The sequence below is a fragment of the Amphiura filiformis genome, chromosome 4, assembly GCF_039555335.1.
Source record: "Amphiura filiformis chromosome 4, Afil_fr2py, whole genome shotgun sequence".
Classification (NCBI taxonomy): domain Eukaryota; kingdom Metazoa; phylum Echinodermata; class Ophiuroidea; order Amphilepidida; family Amphiuridae; genus Amphiura; species Amphiura filiformis.
In genome coordinates, this window is record NC_092631.1 from 62,635,260 (window position 1) to 62,656,910 (window position 21,651).

A 21,651-nucleotide genomic window follows, 5' to 3' on the forward strand; every position below is an offset into this window, starting at 1 on the left:
ATGTCATTGATACAAAATATGTGGAATGTATGTTTATGCAACCCAGTATTAATAAACCATACATTTATGATTGAAATCAGTGGCGACGGAAGCATTACAATTTAGGGGGGGGGTCGAGATGAGTATATTTTGTTCTGGTTTTACTGGCAGTGGCGTCTTTTTGACATTGGTGAGATGGGGTTGGAAAAAGTATATTGAATCCAGTACCATTTGACGACAGAATAAGTGAATGGTACAAATGCGCGCAAAGCGCTCTAACATTTTTGTCATTTGGAAGCTAAATGAATGAAATTTGATGCAAAAGTGGATTAAATACGTGCGAAGCACGCAAAAATGTGTACTTTTTGGGGGCTAAAATGGCCAAATATGAACTTAATTTGGTCAGAAAGACACATACAGGCGTCAACATTAGGGGATGATTGTATGGGCCATCCCCCCGGGACCTACGCCTATGTTCACTGGGACTTTTTGTTGCGGCGAAGCACGCAAAAACAAGACTATTTTAGCCCAAAATACAGGGGCGTAGCCAGTTTTCTTGGTCAGGGGTGAATAAAATTTCGGGGGCACAGACGAAAAAAGAAAAACAGCGTGCAAACATTTTGTATTTTACACTATTTTGACCCATGATCGGGTTGAATTTATATAAAAAGGGGCTCCTTGCTCCTTTTCTTTGCCCTCCAGATTTTCTCTTTCATTTTTTGTCACAGGGGCACTTTTCTCTTTCATTTTTTGTCAGGGGCCTTTCCGCCCCCTGTCTACACTACTTCCAAAACACAGAGCTTTTCGATGTGCTAAAAAAAGTTGCACATGGCTATTATTGCTTTATATTTTCTTCTATTAGGATTTTTAGGGAATGCCCCCCATCCATGGAAAAATAGGGGGGGGGGGGGCATGTACCCCGGTTCTCCAAGCTTCCTCCGCCTATAATTGTAATGCAACATGATTTAGTTGTATATAAAATAATCTGTACTACATGAAACATTATTGTAAAAATTGTCAACACTAAAGAAGAGCAAAGATATTTCGGCTTTTAGTGATTTAAAGAGCTGACGAGAAAGAACTGACACAAACCTCAAAATGAAGTTATATAAACAACAATTTTTAACACTGGATCAAATGTACTTTTGTTCTGGCTTAATATGGAAACATTTGCACGCGCAGCGCGGGAATTTTTTACACCCCCCCCCCCCTCTATGTGCCAAAAAACTTTTTAACCCCCCCCTGTTCATACACCCAAAACTTTTTTAACCCCCCCTATTCAGAACTCCTAAAATTTTATGACCCCCCTACATATTTTCCAGTCCCCCCACCAGAGTATTTCTGAACACTCCTAAACACTTAACAAATCAACTTAAAGTGTGTACCTTCTCTAAGCTACTTTTTGTTAAAATGAAAAAAGGTGTCCCATATTACCTGCTGTCCCATATTACCTGCAGCTACCCTATGTTCAATCCAAAGATGATATTCAATTTATTATTTATTATTACTACTGCTCTTATCATTCATTATTATTATTATTATTATTGTTATTGTTATTGTTATTATTATTATTATTATTAGTGTTATTATTAGTGTTATTATTATTATTAAGCCTATTATTATTACTATTATCATTAATATTATTTACATCATTATCAAGTAATCAATCAATATCTACGATATCCATGAATGCTGACGTTGCTGATGATGCTGCTGCTGACGATGCTGATGCTTATGATGCTGCTGATGATGATGCTGTTGAAGATGCTGATGCTGCTGATGATGACGCTACTGATGATGATGATGCTGATGATGCTGCTGCTGATGATGCTGCTGATGATGTTGATGCTGCTGCTGATAATGATGTTGATACTACGATGCTGCTGACGATGCTGCTGCTGACGATGCAGATGCTGATGATGCTACTGCTGATGATAATGTTGATGATGCGACTGATGATGATGCTGCTGATGATGATGCTGCTGATGATGATGCTGATGATGATGTTGCTGATGATGCTGATACTGATGATGCTGATGCTGCTGCTGATGATGTTGATGCTGCTGCTGATAATGATGTTGATACTGCTGATGATGCTGCTGATGATGCTGCTTCTGACGATGCAGATGATGATGCTGATGATGATGTTGCTGCTGCTGATGATGATGCTGCTGATGATGCTGCTGAAGATGCTGCTGATACTAATGATGCTGCTGCTGATGCTGCTGCTGATGATGCAGATGTTGATGATGCTGATGATGATGTTGATGATGCTGCTGATGATGACTGATGATGCTGATGATGGTGATGCTGTTGCTTATGATGCTGATACTGATGATGCTGCTGCTGACGGTGCTGCTGCTGATGATGATGCTGATACTGATGACGCTGATGATGATGCTGCTGCTGACGATGTAGAATTGTAGATGATGATGATGATGATGATGATGATGATGATGATGATGATGACGATGCTGATGCTGCTGCTGATGATACTGATGATGTTGATGATGCTGCTGGTGATGACTGATGATGACAATGATGCCTCGGACGATGACTTGCATGATGATGATGCATGATGACCGTAGCATGATGATGACATGTATGATCAGCAGCTGTATCATCACCATCATCAGCATCAGCAGCAGGAGGATCATCATCAGCAGCATTATCAGCATCAGTATCATCAGTAGCAGTATCAGCATCATCATCAGCATCATCATCAGCATAATCAGTCATCATCAGCAGCATCATCAACATCATCATCAGCATCAACATCTGCATCAGCAGCAGCAGCAGCATCATCATCATCAGCATTATCATCAGCAGCAGCAGCATCAGCAGCATCATCATCATCTGCATCATCAGCAGCAGCATCATCAGCAGCATCATCAGTATCAACATCATTATCAGCAGCAGCATCAACATCATCAGCAGCATCAGCATCATCAGTATCAGCATCATCAGCAGCATCATCAGCAGCAGCATCATCAGAAGCAGCATCATCATCAGTCGCATCCGGGGCGTAACAAGAGCCTCAGGGGCCCATGGACAAGGAGCAGTACGGGCCCTTTTAACCAGGCGAGATTTAGCCTAACATGGGAGCCCTGGGCCAGGCCAAAATTTTGAGGCCCCGAACTTACGTGCCGAGGAAAGCTATATGCACTCAAGTCAGTGGCCAAGTTTTGGTTTAACTAAAGGGGGTTCATATCTTGTTCATTTCAATTTCAGACTATTTTGGCCCCAGATCAACATGAATTCTGCTATTTGAATGCGCTCGAACTGCCGCGAAGCGCGAACATTTTTACAATTTTGCACTATTTTTCCCAGAAAACATGCCTTTATTGAGGTTAAAAGAAAGATGCATATGGCAATTGTGGGGCCCTGGACCCGGGCCCATCAGGCCCAATGGTATAAAAATCCGACCCTGCTCTCCATTATGAGCTCTTAGGCCTATTTAATTTTCGCCTTTGTGCTCGGGGCCCCTGAACCCCCGGGGCCCATGGACTTCGTCCACCCTGTCCCCCCGCTTGCTACGCGCCTGATCATCAACATCATCAGCATCTGCATCGTCAGCAGCAGCAGCATCAGCAGCATCATTAGTATCAACATCATTATCAGTAGCAGCATCAACATCATCATCAGCAGCATCATCAGCAGCAGCATCATCATCAGTAGCGTCATCATCAGCATCGTCAACAGCATCGACATCAGCAGCATCATAAGCATCAGCATCGTCAGCAGCATCATCATCAGCAACGTCAGCATTCATGGATATCGTAGATATTGATTGATTACTTGATAATGATGTAAATAATGTTAATGATAATAGTAATAATAATAGGCCTAATAATAATAATAACACTAATAGGCCTAATAACACTAATATAAATAATAATAATAACAATAACAATAACAATAATAATGAATGATAAGAGCAGTAGTAATAATAAATAATAAATTGAATATTATCTTTGGATTGACATTCAAACATAGGCCTAGTTGTATTCGTCAAAACAGACGAAACACTACGTCCTCAGAGTTGGTAAATACGTAGTCTACTGTAGTAGACCAGTTTAATTTATCATTCCCTAAATTAATCTCTCTGAACTGGAAAACTCATCATTCCTGTTCTGATTCAACAGCTCAGATATCCATGAGAAACTTTTTTCTCTGGGCAGGGCAGTCACTGGAAATGTGATGTGTTTCGTCATAGATTTTAAATGGTTTCATGCATGGAAACGTATGAATTGTTTATCAAAAAAAAAAAAAAAAAAGGAATGCAGCGCAGTCTAGTAAATACGTCATCTGCTTAATTATTCATAGGTACCTTGAACGGCTGGAATACATGGATTACCGAACGATGATGTTTTGGAATATACTCTAGGAACACTGCACTGAAATAAATATGATTTTGTTTTTGCACCTTCACACATTTTTCTAATTTTGGCTAGATCATGTGGGTTTTTATGATTTTAAAGTCCTACAATGTAATTTACCCCAAAATTTGATGTTGTTTTTATTAAGATCTCATTATGCTTATTACTTTTTTTTTCCTAAATTAAAACTACCTAATTAGGCACGGGCCAGGGAGAGTCCACCACGATTATTTATTTTGTGAATAAAATATAACTATTTTTTTTTTGGTTGGGGGTTGGGGTTGACTAGCCTACATTTTATAATGTGACAAGTTCAACCCCCCCCATGCAATTGTATAAATAAAATAAAACTTTTCCTGGAATCGGAAGTAAGTTGTAAACTTACCAAAAATAAGAAAGTCTTTTCTGATCATGCCATAGGCCTACGTAAACTAAGTGATGAGTCCCATCTGGAAAAATCTGAAAACTTCAAAATCTGTTAAACATTTCCGTAATCAATTCAAAACAAAACCTATCTCTAAATATAATTGATCTTTTCCGCGAGCACTCCCCTTCCCTTGTCTTGTCTTTTGCTTAGGCTATTGTAGGCCTAGGGCCAATGTGAAGTCGGCTTCAAGTTGTTCAAGTTGTAGGCCTAAGTTCATTTGATTTTAATTAAGGAAAGTCTAACTTTCAGACCTTTTTGGTCTTCCAGTCTTTTCCTCCATATGTAGCCTACCGTGTTGTATGTATTATTTTGTGTGTGTAATGTCTTGGATTTTTATGGAAATAAAATATGAATGAATGAATGAAATTAATGAATGATTTCAGAAAAATACAGAACATCATTTAAAAATATTATTCAATCATAGACTAGCCCTATAATATAGGCCCTAGGCCAATTTTCATTCCTTCATTTCTTTCTTTACTGTATTCCTTCCTTTTCTTTATTCCTTCCTTCTATGTCCTTCTTTATTCATTCATTCCTCTCGTTTCTTCATAGTTCAAGGGTTTTCCCGTTTCCGTCCTTTTTTGCTTCAAGATGTTCAAGTTGTTCTGCCTTCCCGTATCCTTTCCCTTTTATAGTTCTCTTTATTCATCCTTTTTTCCTTCTTTCCTTAATTTCTTCATATCTTTAGTTTATTTTATTTTTCTTTCTTCCCTCCATTCCTTTCTTTTTTTTATTTCGTTCCTACTTTCATTCATACATATTTGTTCTTCTTTTCTAATATTCATTATGAATAGGCATATTATAAAAAAAAAAATAGAAAGAAAGTATATAGGCCTAATTAGAAAGTATAATCAATACTTTCTATACCGAGTTCCTTTCTTCTTTATACCTCAAAGTTCCTTTCTTTATTATTTCTTTGCTTCAGTTTCTTTTTATATTCCTTCCTTTATTTCTTTATTCCTTAGTTAACTTTCTTTCTTTCTTCCTTTATTACTTTCTTCATCCACCAATTCCTTCTCTCTATACTCTTTCTTTTATTCCTTCCTTTTTTGTTCGAGCTTTCATTATCTATTCTTTCCTTCTTTCATTACTTTTTTAATTCTATGTTATTTCACCTTCTGAATTCATTCCTTTTTTGCTTCCGAAGTTTGTTCTTCTTTCCTTCCTTTATTCTCCCTCTATTCATTTATCTTTCTCTGTTCCTTCCTTTACTCCTTTATTTCTACTTTCAATTAATCCTTCCTTCCTGTTATTCCATCCTCTTTCTTATTTTTTGTTTTGCTCATTCCTTTCATTCATGTTCAGAGTAATTCTTTCTTTCCCTATTCCTTCCTTTTCTTTTCTGTATTCCTCCTTCATAACTTTCTACGCTCCATCTTTCTTCCTTCCATTCTTAGCAGCATTCGCACAATATATTATAAGCAATCTTCAGTAGATTCAGATAGCAGCATTCATAAAATGTAATATGAGCTATCTTCAGTAGATAGCAGCATTCACATATACTGTAATGAGCTATCTTCTACAGATAGCAGCATCCACACAGTATATAATAAGCAATCTTCAGCAGATAGCAGCATTCATACAACGTAATGAGCTATCTTCAGTAGATATCAGCTTTCATATACTGTAATGAGCTATCTTCAATGCATTCTACAGATAGCAGCATCCACACAGTATATAATAAGCAATCTTCAATAGATAGCAGCATTCATACAACGTATAATGAGCTATCTTCTGCAGATAGCAGCATTCACACAAAAGGTATGAGCAAGCTTCAGTAGATTCAGTAGATAGCAGCAATCATGCAATGTAATATTAGATATCTTCAGTAGAGAGCAGCATTCACATACTGTTATGAGCTATCTTCAATATACATAAACGGGGCTATATCTGCAGATAGCAACATTCACACAATATGAGCAATCTTCATTAGATTCAGTAGATATCAGCATTCATACAATATGAGCTATCTTCAGTAGATACTAGATGCCAGCATTCACATACAGTAATGAGCTATCTTCAATACATAACACGGGCTATCTTCTGCAGATAGCAGCATTCGCACAATATAATTATTATAAGCAATCTTCAGTAGATTCAGATAGCAGCATTCGTACAATGTAATATGAGCTATCTTCAGTAGATAGCAGCATTCACATACTGTAATGAGCTATCTTCAATGCATAACATGGGCTATCTTCTACAGATAGCAGCATCCACACAATATATAATGAGCAATCTTCAGTAGATTCAGTAGATAGCAGCATTCATACAACGTAATATGAGCTATCTTCAGTAGATACCAGCATTCACATACTGTACTGAGCTATCTTCAAGGCATAACATGGGCTATCTTCTATAGATAGCAGCATTCACACAATACAGACTTGACATTTTTAAAATGGAATATTTTTTCACAAAATTCCAAGGCTGGTCTGAACGTAGTCTGCATAAACCGTACGGGCTAAATATTAATTAGTGTGTGTCGGGAGATGGTGTAAAATAATTGTTTGATATATAATGTGCTTTCCATAAGTTTACATTATGGTGCTCATAATGTAGCGAATGTGTTCAATTGCGTCAAATTACCTCAAAAATGCCTGTCGCGAGTGGAAATTACCTGCTTGAACAGGTTCAACCCATTCAACAAATTGTTCGGAATTCTTCATGAGAGAGGCTTTGTGGTTAGAATTCTTGATTCTGGGCATGAGGTCCATATGGTTCGATCCCCGTTGGTTGAAAACTTGTCGGGTATTAACTTATTTTAATCAGCAGAATCTGTAGATTAAATTCAGACTTCCGCTCTTCCCATGATGCATTTAGAGGTGGGTTTGTATGACAGTTCCGTCCCAGAGGATGATTTAAGGAAGCCCCATCATGCACTGTAAAAGTGTTATCACTAGAGTTTCAACAGCCACTTTACTTTTCAAATCCCATTGAACTCTGTGCAAAAGATGTTGTTTTAGAATTGCCCGTGTGTCATTATTAGTTGGTCGATTTCAGATCTAAAGTGATGTATGCACGAAGGATCATTCACACCTTCTGTACATAACATAAAATGTGAAATCGACCAACCTTTTAAAGGTGTTTTTACTGTAAATATATCTGTCCAAATTCAAATTTAACCATGCACGTGTGTATGCAGTGGGCGGGCAGTGGTGTCATGTTCACTCACACAGCTGTGCTAACCGCAAGACTTGCTGGGAAGTGCTTAAATCATCCTCTGGTTCCGTCCATCAAAGGGGATATTAAGCTGTCTGCCCCGTGTACAGAAGAGCCATACATGTATATGGAGCTCACAGTAAATGGTCATAAAAAGGTTATAATTAGTGCCAGTAAAAGTTAAGTATACGTATGCTATAATATGTAGACTCCAACGGCAAACAGATATGATGTCATTACCAATGGATACCCTTCTCAGGATACAAGGCGATGCTTGAAGCATGTCAATAACGTACGGTTGAAACCACGCACGAATGGTTCAACGACCAACGTGTTTCCAGATCAGGGGCGTCCAATTAGTAAAGATGATAAACGGCTACTGATCATCTGCCTAACCAGCCGAAACTTCATGCCAGAGCTATAAGCTCTGGTGAAATTGCAAATGGCCTGGCAAGTCTGCATTGGAGAACAATTGCTCAGAGGAACAATAGAAAATGTAACAGGACTGACCCTAACGGAAAACGAATATAAACCAAGCAGACAGAAACCAAGCACAAATAGGGTGGCAACCTGGAATGTCTGCGGACTTGGTGATAAGACACCAGAATGGACAATGGGGCGGTATCGTAATTATTTTTAATATGGGACAGGCATACACAAGGCGGAAAGTAAGTGGGATAGTTGAAACTTAAACAACTATGTATTTGTTTGGTCAAGAGTGGGTAGCATCGAAGAGAGCTACTCCCCAGATAACATGCATATATTGGCCCAACGTTGGTTTTCGAATGCCAATCTTGGCATCGGCATTATTTTGCTGCCCATATTGGGCCAATCTTGGCTTACCATCGGTAATCTTCATATTGGCATCACAGTGGCAGCCTATATTGGTCCAATATAGGCCCAATATTTGGCCCAAGCCCAATCTCGGACCAATCTTGGGCCCATGAGCAAATGATATTGGGCCATTATTGAAGATCGGGCCACCATCGGACCAATATCGTCATGTTATCGGATCATTGAGTAGGATTTATGGTCCAAAAATGCAAATAAGACCGGATCAGCAGGGTACTACATTATTATTTTCAAATAATATGCTCCTTGTAATAATGACTCATGCACAGATGAAGATAAAGACAGCTTTTGAAGATATATCAGACAACATCTGCCAAGATAAGGACAACCTAGTGATGATCATGGGTGACTTCAAATTCAATGGGCATCTAGGTGATGAAGAGATTGAGAAGCTAAAGAGACTGTGGAATTGCGGGAAGTCCAGGGGAATATTCCTCTTGAACCATGCAGGAAAGATGTTTGACAAGATAATAGCGAGAAGATTATGACCAAAAGTGGAATTCCAATTTAGCCAGATACAGTTCGGTTTTAGGTTGTTCATGTAAGTGCAGTTTAAACGTCAGTTGTGCAAAAGAAGCTTTGAACATGGTTCAGACTTGGACATACTCTTCATAGACCAGGAAAAGGCATAAAGTATTGGACGAATATGGAATTGAAGGACAGCCCCTGGATAATGTTAGCTTTGTACATTAGCAGTATCTATGCCGTGAGAACACAAAATGGATATGCCAACTGGTTCGAATGAGTGAGTGACATCATGTGTTATGTCCTCTCCTTTTCTTGATATATATGAACCGAATTATAACCGAGAAGCAAAACCAAATTACACAGAACTGAATGGGATTCTATTTGCTGATGATCAATGCCTCATTCACAAAGAAGTCAGTAAGCTCCACACGCAAGAAAATTAAACGATGCCTTTAAAAATATGACACATAATCCATGACAGTATTATCTTGGACTGTACCGCTATCGTGAATTCTGAATGAGCCTAGCGCCTTAGACCGCTCGGCCACCTAACTTGTTGGTATCCATCTTGAAACTTTTTTGAACATATAATCGCAACTTCAACATAGGCTTACCACGTGACAAGCAAAGACAGAAAACGTACCATATTTTGGAATTTTATTTACTTAAGGGGGTACTACACCCCTCGATAAATGTGTGTCTATTTTTGCATTTTTCTCAAAAACTAATAACACAGTGGTAACAAAAGTTATGTATATCATAGGGACAAGGAATCCAATTACTACACTGGAATTTCAGTGACCCAAGATAAGCGGTTTGTTATTTATGATCAGAAATAAGGTACCGCTAGGATGTACCTCGTTTCCTATCATATATACTGAACCGCTTGTCTTGAGTCACTGAAATTTCAGTGTAGTAATTGGATACCTTGCCCCAATAATATACATAACTTTTGTTACCAGTGTGTAATTATTTTTTGAGAAAAATGCAAAAATAGTCACAAATTTACCACATGGGTGTAGTACCCCCTTAAAAATATTAATGTGTATTAATAGCGCTCAATTGTTGATAACTGCGTGTTCTACATACAGAAATCCGACAATAAATGGGCCTCCCATACATACATGCACAAAACATTATATCGAGTTTGACTCGCCTGGCCACGTGCTACTCCCATATACAGTATTATGGAGCCTACCATTTTTCGTGTATACACGGTCTGGATTTTTGCAATTTATAGTAGAAGTCCACGTAGGTCCCCAAAGTTCTTAGATTCCCATAAAAACGAAACAATAATCTTTAGTTGGGACCTACTTAAAAATTACATACAATTTTCACCATCAATTCAGTGTTAAGGGAGGTCTAATGAGCGTGAACCTGGTTTGGATGCAGAGGGAGTGTGCCTGTAACAGACACAGCCACCAGAAAAGGACCAGCTCAGATCGCGCGCCAAATAAGTTTGCAGTCCAGAAATTTCATTTTTTTCTCAGCCTTGCAAAAAATAGGCAGAGGTGGGAATCGAACCCGGGACCTCGGTGTTGTAAAACCTACTGCGTTACCACTGAGCCAACTGACAATCAGCTATGAGAAGTTTGATAGAATAAATCAATACTGATAGGTCTATTTATCTAATGTACGATGTTATTCAAATTGGCCTATAAACTAGGAATATAATGTGAAATGACTATCAATCGATCAATCAATCAAGTTGTCAAGTTATCAACAATCAATAATAAACCGACGTAGGCCTATCATGGAATATTACAAACTAGGCCTACTAACTAATATACCAAATAAATAAAATAAATAAATAAGTCAGTAAATAAATAAATAGGCATAGGCCTAAATAAATACATAATGCAGAATGCAGTTAGTATTTTAGTTGCAAAATTCCAAACATTCTATTCACACATTCTATAATTTTCTGCTATACACGCAAAGGACCTGTGCCTTTAATATGTCCGCGCCTAATCAATAATGAGTCTTTCACCATGCTCACACACCATGTTAAACTATTGTATCCCTGCAAGTATTATACTGACCAAGTCCTAACACCTAAATGAAATGGATGCTATAACGTACCCAATCAAGCGAACATATCAAGGTCATATCAGGGCGTTATACAAAGAATGGTCAAAGGTCAACGTTTCCAAAGAAGTATAGTAATAGATGTAGACACAAGCTTTCGTGCGGGAAACATAAACACATAGTCGTCAGTCGTGTGGTTTTTATGAGATTTGATACGGCGCTGAAGTCTATTGGCTGTCCCAAAATCAGTACCAGACCCGGTTTCCAGACGGCAATGTGTGTGTTGTTACAAGGAATGCAAACTCATTTTATCAATGAGTGAACCACATAGAGGAATACGACATCTATAGTGAGCCAATCTGCATTCTGTTGCCTGCAAAAGCCGACGATCAGGTAAAAATTCTAAAAGCAGCGTGACTAGATATTTGCGTTAATTTCATGATACGTGTAAAACGCATTGAAAACGCCAAATTGCAGTCATAAAATATATAATATTAGTAAATCACCCAATCGAATGTTAACGTAGGTATGTGGAAAAGAACTGCAATAACAATAACAAACTATGTGCCCAAAGAGTTGTCTTTGGCATGTCGCTTTTGAAATATGACCAAAAATATCAAATTTTGGAAAAACGCCCCAAAATTTAAAACAAACACGAACCTTCCAAAATAAATATATATTAGCACTCGGCGGCCCAGTCACTATCTGCCGCTGTGATTTGGGGTAACTCATTGCTTCCCCTCTCCAGATACCGGAACTTGAAGGTCGCTCATACCCCAGCCCTTAATTTCCACTAAATTCAGAAAATATTTTGGCGTATATAAAATTGAAATAAAATTCTCTGCTTTCTAAACCACATAAACTTTAGCACCATTGGGTATCACGAATCGTCATATATGATGTACAGTTAATATTCAAATATTTTTTATACATTATGATGCTTCAGTTTTTACACAAAAAAATATTTCATTGACAACCCTCCCACTCGGCTATTTTAAAAAGGTAATCAGGCTTCCTCAGCAAATAGCTTTAAAATTGTTCTTATTCTAGGAGCCTTTTAGCCTCGGAATATATGAGGAGTTCCTGTAGATTCAAACGGAAGCTCGTCAGTGTTGAGGGTTGTCATTGTGTTATGGTGGCAAGGTACTTTCCCGTTTATCATATATAGGGCTAAATCATATAGTATGATGGATATACGGATGTAGGTCCTAATTCCCCGATTTTATACGGAAATGACAAAAATAAGCCAGATAACTATAGTTCATAGCCAACATCCCCAATTAGAGGGTGTTTTGGCTTCTATTATTCATGTTATTAAGACGCATGCGCGAATTTTTTGGGGGGCTTTGGGGCGCGAGCCCCGGGGTAAAAGTAGGGGGCGGCCAAAACGAAGGGGCGGCAAAACGAAGGGGCGGCGGAAGAAGAAGGGGCGGCAAAAAGTATTAGTAAAGGAAAAAGGGCGGAAAAAATTTGAAAAAGTATAACAAATTGTGAAAAAATTGTATTATACATGAAAATGTGTTGCTTTATAATCCTTTTTTTTTTTTTTTTTTTGCTCTTCACTTTTTCAAACCACCCTTAAAAAATTGGGTCAACCTTTTCGGGCTGTTGAGGAAGGGCGGCAAAGTTGTTCTCTAAAACCGCGTTTTCTCAGCAATCAGATACCGCAGTGAAAGAAATGTTGGTGCATTGGATGTAGCTTTACATTATTTTTGTGTGTTTATACAAATTTTTAGAATCCGTTTGAAAATCCTTCGTTTAAATCCTTTTTACGCACCATGTTCACAAGATCTAAAACGCGTTCCATGTTGTTTTTTATAAACCACGTCAAGTGATTGTTTTCTCCTTTAGTATTGTACTACAAATCGATCCAAGAAATAATGTTGCCATTTAACAGAACCAAATGCAGTACCGATTAAATTTTAGAAGCCCGTTTTGGGAAACATTTTCGAGAATCTTGCACGACAAATAACTGTTTTGTTACATTATCGATATCTTGATTGTGGAACGTTAAATTTAACATCTAACTACCTACATTATTTCTCAACTGTCTGACGCTTATTCTACCATTATTTTGATTTTCACTCCAAATTCAAGCTACTTTTGCAAAAAACGAGGTTTTTCGCCATCGATACCTCCAACATTACAGCGCGACATCGAGCTTGTTTATCATAACAGCCTGTTATATGCACTATATTGCATATAGTCAGTTTGAAATCAGCAGTTTTTGTAAGCCCCTCCGCACAGCGTCACCATCCCTGTTACTAATGACCTTACCGGAACAAATACGCGCGAAGCAATTTTAATGCTAATGAGCCAAAATGAGTACAACTTGGTCTAGAACCGAACCAAAGGAAGATGCACATTGCAATAGAGGTTATCCATGTTCTATAAGCTGCATGTCCTATCAACGACTGCTATACCTTGTTTAGGACATTTCAAAGAAGTCACCTGCATATCATGTGCAACCATGACTGTTTCAAAATAGCCCGCCAAAGTCATGCAGGTAACTCCGAGGTCGTGCATTGAATTCGTTTGAATGAGGAATACTACGGGAACCAGTGCCTTTTGTTAGAAGTCACACATGAGTGAAGTGGATAACCTCTATTGTTTGTCAATTTTGTCCTGGTTTGGTATTTGGGTATTTCGAACCAGGGTACATGCCTCACCCTGCTTCTGTGCAAATATCCCAGGGCTAGTTATGAAAGAACGACTTGAGAGAGAAAGTGATATCTTAGGCCTATTGTTTTAAATGTTAGAAAGGCTCGTGAAATAGAAACAGACAGAACGAGCTGGAGCGGAACAGAAAGAAAATAAAGTTTCCATCTAGGCACAATTCCTTGAATCACCATGAACGAAATTTGCAGCGTAAAGCGGTTTCAGTGGTCTAAGCAGAGTTGATTTGTTACGGAGATGAACGTACTAGTATACTAGCTCGTGCTGGTTGAGCATTCAAGCTTTATTGGAGAATTAGGCATACGTTTATAGGCCTATAACGAGGATTATCGTGTAGACGGGTTTGAATAAAATGCTAGAGTAAACAGTAGCCCATGAGGAGTGACACAGGCCAAAAACTAAGTTATATAGGCACTATAAAAGACAACCACATAGGCCAATCAATGGTTTACAGCAGGTTTAGGACAACAAGAGTGAAGGGATACAGTATTAAAAGCATCAGACACGAGAAATAAGATGCTTCATGCACTCTACTCACCCCCCCCAGGACCAGGCACACCAATTAATTGAACTCCTTAATGTTGGGCCCGGGCTATTTTGCTGTATATTGCTATATCCAAATTTCAGATTTGCTTCCGATCGAATCAGCAACTTCAAAAATATATTACATACAGCTTAAACGCAAAATTGAATGATGTTAGAATGATAGGTATTACGTGAATGTGGCCTCTGGTTACTAATATAATCCTTCAATTAGCATTTGTATTGTGTTTTAAATGCAAAACAGACCTAACGCTGTTACTTTAATTACTTGTAAATAGAAACTTGGCTGGCATGCCTTACAAGGAAGTATACTCAACAAGCTCAGCCAATACTCTTATCTGAGGTTATACTCTCGTTCCGTATTGACCGAGTATGCTTTCATATTATATATACCAACTTTATTTCAATATCATAACGTCAAAATACGAAATCTTAAAACTGCAAATATAGGTTTATTTAAAAAAACGCAAAGAAGCAAAGGCCCGTCTTGAATATGATTTCCACAACCCCCGGCCACAACCTCTTTCTAAGCTTCAAATTCTGGATAGTCATTGGCTGTCATACCGTAAACGTTCGCCTAATGGCGCTACGGAGTTCATGGAAATGAGAGAGCGCCATCCCTGAAAAAGCCGACTATTATCACTGATCATTAAGGGCACGTGTAGTTAAAGGGTGAAACCTATCGACACATACAATTATGAACAAGATCGAACAAACTTGTTCATGATAGTGCGGTAATCATTCACCTGATACGTTGTGGCCCAGTGAGCAGAGCATTAGACTTTAGTGCGACGATAAAGAGAACTTGTGGAGAAGATGGTTCGAATCTCATGCAGTAATTTCTGACAGATTATGATGTCTGTCAATGTTTTTTTTTTTCTGAGGAAATGTTATTCTCTATTTTCTTGATTTTATCTTTAACATTGTTTATATAATTTTATTATTTTATCTTGTATGTGTCTTTTCACGATTCTTTGTTTTTATCGTTTCATTTTAGAGTAACTCAATCCATTCAATCAAATGTTGTAATGAACCTATTTGATTGTATAGGCATTTGTTATGTGTGTGAGACGAACTGTCGCGTGCGACAAGTCTTTCAATTCGCGCGAGTGTCCTTGCCTATGCATCAGTGGTCATGAGGTATATCATTTTATTCGAAGGGGGGGGGGTCCCGAATATACAGGGGTCATAAAGTCTTGGAAAGAATAATAGGAGGGGTCATAAAATGTTTTATGACCAAAATGTAGGAAGTCACACGATGACCACAGAAAGTGTGTTATTTATTCAAAAATACTGATTTCAATACAATTTTGGGGTTTGGGATCATAAACTTTTTGTTGCCGAAATAGGGGGTGCGCAATTTTATTGACGCAGACTTTTTGTAAATTTGGGACCCCCCCTTCCGAAAAAAAATGATAGCCCTCTAAGAGGATTCAAAAGATAACCTCTGCCCCAATAATCCCTAGCTATGTTTGTTTGAAACTGTTCCACGGAGGATGTATCATAATAGGCTCAGTCTTCAAATGATATAAATACAATTTGAATGAGTGAACGAACAAAATCATACAACTGAATAGAGGCTGTGCATATGACGTATCATCCCGTAAATATGGCGGACTACTCAAATGCATTCAACAAAAGCATGATTGCATCTACCGCGACAGTTCGTCTCACACACATAACAAAATGCACTACGATCAAATAGGTTGATGACAACATTTGATTGAATGGACTGCACTGCGCCATGATTACGGGGAAGAAACCGGTTCAAATCCTTTGTTTGGAGCCAATCGATAAAAGGCCTCTATAGCTATCATTGAATACTGGGCTTTTACTGGCTAGGATTCCACAACACAATGAGAACATGTTATAAGGCGCTTTGGAAGGCACACAATACCCCAATGGCTTTCCATATTATGTGCACTCAACAACTATTCAGTATCGAAGCCCGGTATCGAAGTTACGTAATGTTACTATGTCAACGGGATCACGCGCTCAAGTAATGAACCACGATCGAAACAATCAGTACACAAAAAAGGCATACCAAAATAGCGTGATCGTAATGATCGCCATACAAACTGTGCTTGGTTCCGATACCATCACGGAGTTACGTAACTACTTCGTGGTCTGATAGTTATATGATCAATGGTCTGATCTACTTGGGTTCGATACTTTTAAGAAAAGAAAAAATAGCTGATCATTTATAATGCATAAATGAATAAAGTAATGTAGTTACACAATTTGAAACATTGAGGCCGTTCTATTTTTCAAAGGTCATTTAACTGTTAAATGTAGTGGAATATATCACGCATTGATAGGTAGCAGGTGGAGCAAATTTTGTCAGCGGTTTTTGTTGCCGTTTGTTCGCAGTGCCTATTTATCTGAAAAAAAATAAGAAAATTAAAATTAAATTTAAAAAAAATCACAATATTCGTTCGTAAAATGGGGACAAAATCCAAAAACATTTCTTGACCCTTCTTCCCATAAAAGTGGGGGCAGAAATCAAGATCCGAACAAGTACCATTCACCATTCAAGGTGCACCCTCTACCGACTGAGCTAACGGGTCAGACAATAGAAGGGTGTAATTTTGAACTGAAGAATATTAAAAAAATATGAAGAAATTACAATGTTATAAAAAGATTTACCAAAATGAGTTAGGTATACGTATGAATCGATTTACAAATTAAGTCCAATGGCACTTTGAGAAAGAATACCTGAAGAAACCCTAAAACATTTGCTGCTCTAGCAACTAACCTAGTGACCTAAAGTATTGGGTCATGTCACGATATTTTTTTCTGAGGCATTATGTCCAGGTTGCTCAATTTAACATACACGTATCCTTAATGCTGTTGAGATTTTACAAGGATGGCGCTCTCACATTTCTAAGAATCCAAAAGCGCCATTAGGCGAACGTTTACGGTATATGTATCGCCCTTAACCCCAGAGTTCATTATTAATTTCTGCGGCAATGCCAGGGTGTGAATTCAACAAATAAGTGGTGTGATCAGAACATTTTTAACTTTACTTTATATAATTTAATTATGATATAATTTGTATCTTGTCGGCAATTGGGCAGTGTTCAGATACACTTTCGTGGGGTAGGGCTGGAAAATACATGTTCATATATAAAACATTTATCCCTCCTCCTCTTCGTAAACCAAAAACCTTTCTGACCCCTCTTAATGGAGCTAACTCTTTTCGACCTCCTCATATTAGCTACAAAACTATTTTTACACCCCCCATCTACGTGCCTAAAACTGTTGACCCCCTGTTCATACACCCAACCCCCTATTTAGAAATCCAAAAATGTTCTGACCCCTACATATTTCCAGTCCCCACCAAGGTATTTCTAAACACTCCGTATTGGTTTCATTTACACTTTTACTTTTGTCGAGGTTTGTTCAGATATTCAAAACAGTTTTTCCAGGGATTTTCGAGGCTAGAGTGTCAACAAAAACGTCACTGATTAACGTATTTGTCGTAATTATTACTTGGACCGAAACTTTCGGGTATCGGATAGATTTGAAAGGGACTTTCTTGTACATTTTTTTAAAACAATTTGGCTTGTAGTTCTGAGGTCATTCTGAACCATTACTGGTAAACGTGCCAATAAATAAAGATATCCAGAGTTTCTTGTTTAAAGAAAATGGTAAAGAAAATGTGTTTTGATATCGATACCGTCTTAACTTCCAATCTTGAAATTGATGAATTATCGATTAATTTCATTAAAAATAAATACTCAATTGCCTTCTGTATATCACATTATGGTTATAACAAATAAAGATAACAAGAGTGTCTTGTTTAAACAAAACATATTTTGATATCGATATCGTCTAACTTTCAGTCTTGAAATCGATGATTTATCAATTCAAAACATACATTTTTCAAAAAAAATCTTAAACAAATTATCTCTCGGGACACTTAAATTATTGTCAAAACAGGTGTGTGTCTCCCCAAGAAAGAAAGCAACAAGCAAAAAAGAAAGAAAGAAAAGTATTGGAAAACTTTTTCCAAGATACTATAATTGCTGCAATATTAATTCCAATGCACACAATAAACACAAATGGTTCAATACGCTTCTACATCACAAAACCCATGTGTCATAAGATATGCACATACTGAATGCTGTTATGTGCAATTGGTAGGATTGGACACACGGCATTCGTCTTCAGACAGGTACTCCAAGAAGTCAGCTATGAAAAAAACGTATCTGAATATTTAATCTACAATAATTCAACAAAAACTTTTAGTTGGTCTAAACTCTGGAATTATGGAAAAATCTGGGCCTCATAACTGCTGTTGTTGGTCTAAAGTATGTAAACGTATACATATTTCAAAATTTCAAAAACATTAAAAAACGGGTCCTAGATTTTAGACAAAATCGGACCGAATGCAGAGCAACCAACTTGATAACGTCTTCTAATGATTTGACTTTGGTAGACTTATCATTCTTGCTGTCATAGCGGTTTCATTGCATAAATTTACAACAGGCGTCATTCAATTTTTGTTTTAAAATACACGATTTTGATATTATAACCGTATGACATATAAATGGCATGGTATAGTACAATCACTGTTTTCATGGTATTATGCAATATTTACAAATAATGATATATACATCCTTTTTACAGTGGAAGTTTTGTTTACATACATCAAATATACAAACAAACAAACAAAACATTTCCATTGATATATCACAAGCGTTAACAACATTTGAAAGTTAAAATAAGGCTACCTCCACTACAGCACACACATTTCTACCATTAATGAGTACAATTAAACGGATTCAACAAGCCACTGACCTAAGTTATATATTATGTAATGTTTAATAAATGCGTATCACTTGCTCAAGTGAAATTGTACAAAATATAAATGCACGCGTACTGAGATGTTGATGCCTCTAATGCATGAGCCCCGAAGGGGAGTGCATTAGACGCATCAACATCTCAACCCGCAAGAAAAATGAACGCGTCCAAAAGCACTACGCGGAGTGTGCTCCCGTGCATATATTCACAATCAATACATGGTTTGGATTTTTCTAACGCTTGCTCTGATTGGTTCTAGCTATGTAAGCTACCCGGGGTAAGATACAGTGCATGAAATTACATTAAAGTACTGTTTTAGTCAAGGTATGAGGCATTTATTACCCCACATTTTACACGAGACTTATTGTAGGTCTACCTTTAAATGGAAGGCTGAAACAGTTTAAATCACAATTTTCCAAAAAAGACGATTTTTAAATAGTAATATCAGCCATGTTAACGCCTTTCTTCTTAAATTTTTCGTTCTCAACAATGTCTTCCTTGGAGCTTCTGAAATCGCTAGAGAGTCCCCCACTTGAGGTACCTATTGTTTTATTTCCTCTGGCCCCGCTTGTTCCAGTGGCCGTCATTTCCATTTCCTGGCCTTCAGTAACACATCTGCAACATGTCAACTTCTTTATAATCAATCTCATGCCGTCCCGAATCCTGTTATTTGTAAGCGCGTAAATGAACCAATTGAAACAGCTAAAACTATGCATAAGTCCATTTGAGAATCTCCACACTCTTACAGGGACCTGTCCGTTATCCGCGAGTAAGGTGATCGAGAAAGGCGTGTAGATGACCACAGCGAGAACACCCATTGCTGCAACTGTCTTCAGCAACCTAACATCTGCAGATTTGATAGAGTTGTCATGTTTGGAAGTAGGTGCATTCCTGCTACGATTACGGAGGCGCTTATTGCTTTTATGTACCAGATACAAAATGCGAACGTAACAATACACTGTAGCTGCAACTGGAGTGAAAATTCCCACAATGACGAAGAACCATTTGTAGTGAGGATGCGTTGTATCGAAGAAGCAACTGGAAATTCTCTGGTGGAAAACGTGATTTCCAAATCCGAAATAGGTTGGAAGGTCTACGAGGGCACCGGTTACCCAGATCAGAGCCACCATGATAGGGATAGTGTAGCGATTATAAATCTTCTGATAACTGCGATTATGACAGATATATACGTAGCGATTCATAGCAACAGCACCAATGCTCAGAACAGACGCAGAGCAACTTATGATGCAAAATGATGCTAAAAACTCGCAGAGGTAAGTAATTTCACGGTTATCACCAGATTCATAGTCTTGCAAAAACACGTCCCCCGTCGTATCAGCTGCTGTACGGTTTCCATCAGATTCTTGGTCTTGGAAAAACAGATGCTCTTTTTTCCCCATGATACCAGCGGCTGTAAACGGGTGGATAATACCTGCTATGAACAAATCTGCAAGTGCTAAATTAGCCAGGAATAAGTTGTTTAAAACGCGAAGTTTTCTGTCCATGACAAGCGTAGCCAGTACCAGCAGGTTTCCGAATACACCCAGTATGGTAACCGTGATTGTCATAATTAAATACCCCAACATGATTGCAATATGTTCGTTTGACTAGTTCACAGTTTGGTTGTTTTTTGCAGAAAAATGCTCGATTCGTCTGTTGAATTCAGTAACTGGCACAGTCCAGCTAATGTCATGTACACTCTTTGGCTGTAGGAGCTAATATGACTAAAGTTCACGAACGGTTGGGTTATTATATATCCCATAATCCGGTCTAGTACTTTCCTATCGGGAAGTAATATTACAACCAGGAACTAACTCACGCGTTCGTGGGGTTATCATTCTTTAACGGATATTATTGTTTTCCCATAATGCGTTGGACTTATGACCTAATTTCAATACGGACTTGAACTAGTCCGTGTAGCAAAACCCATAAACCACACTTTTAGTAAATTTTGAAGTTGAAACATATCTGCGAACATCTTCAAGCTATAACATGAAGAATTTTGTCACCTATTGCACCACGTATCTGGATATTGTAGATTTGCAGAATGCCACTGATCCCGAGCATAGAGAATCGGCAATGACCGGCCATGGCGGATGACAGATCAACGCGTTATCTATATTCAGAGAAATGGTTGCATAATATGCCCAAATATGGACCAATATGAAATAGTTATACTGCTCCAAATGTAGGAAAGATGCACTGAATCATCATTTTTGTGATAATTTGTGCCCCACCGGCCGCCTTGTATACATCAAATTTGAAGTTGTGTTTAGAAACCAAAAGTGCGAAACCGCATTTTTGTTCGCCAAAGACCTCTAAACGTTT

At 38.0% G+C, this 21,651-nt stretch overlaps 1 protein-coding gene across 1 annotated transcript; it reads right to left on the minus strand.

The window, feature by feature from the left end:
- Positions 1-19,754: 19,754 nt before the first annotated feature.
- Positions 19,755-20,891, minus strand: LOC140150315 (melatonin receptor type 1B-like). The gene has a single exon (XM_072172323.1). The coding sequence runs from the start codon at positions 20,889-20,891 to the stop codon at positions 19,755-19,757; it is 1,137 nt and encodes a 378-aa protein (XP_072028424.1).
- Between the last annotated feature and the right edge of the window lie 760 nt (positions 20,892-21,651).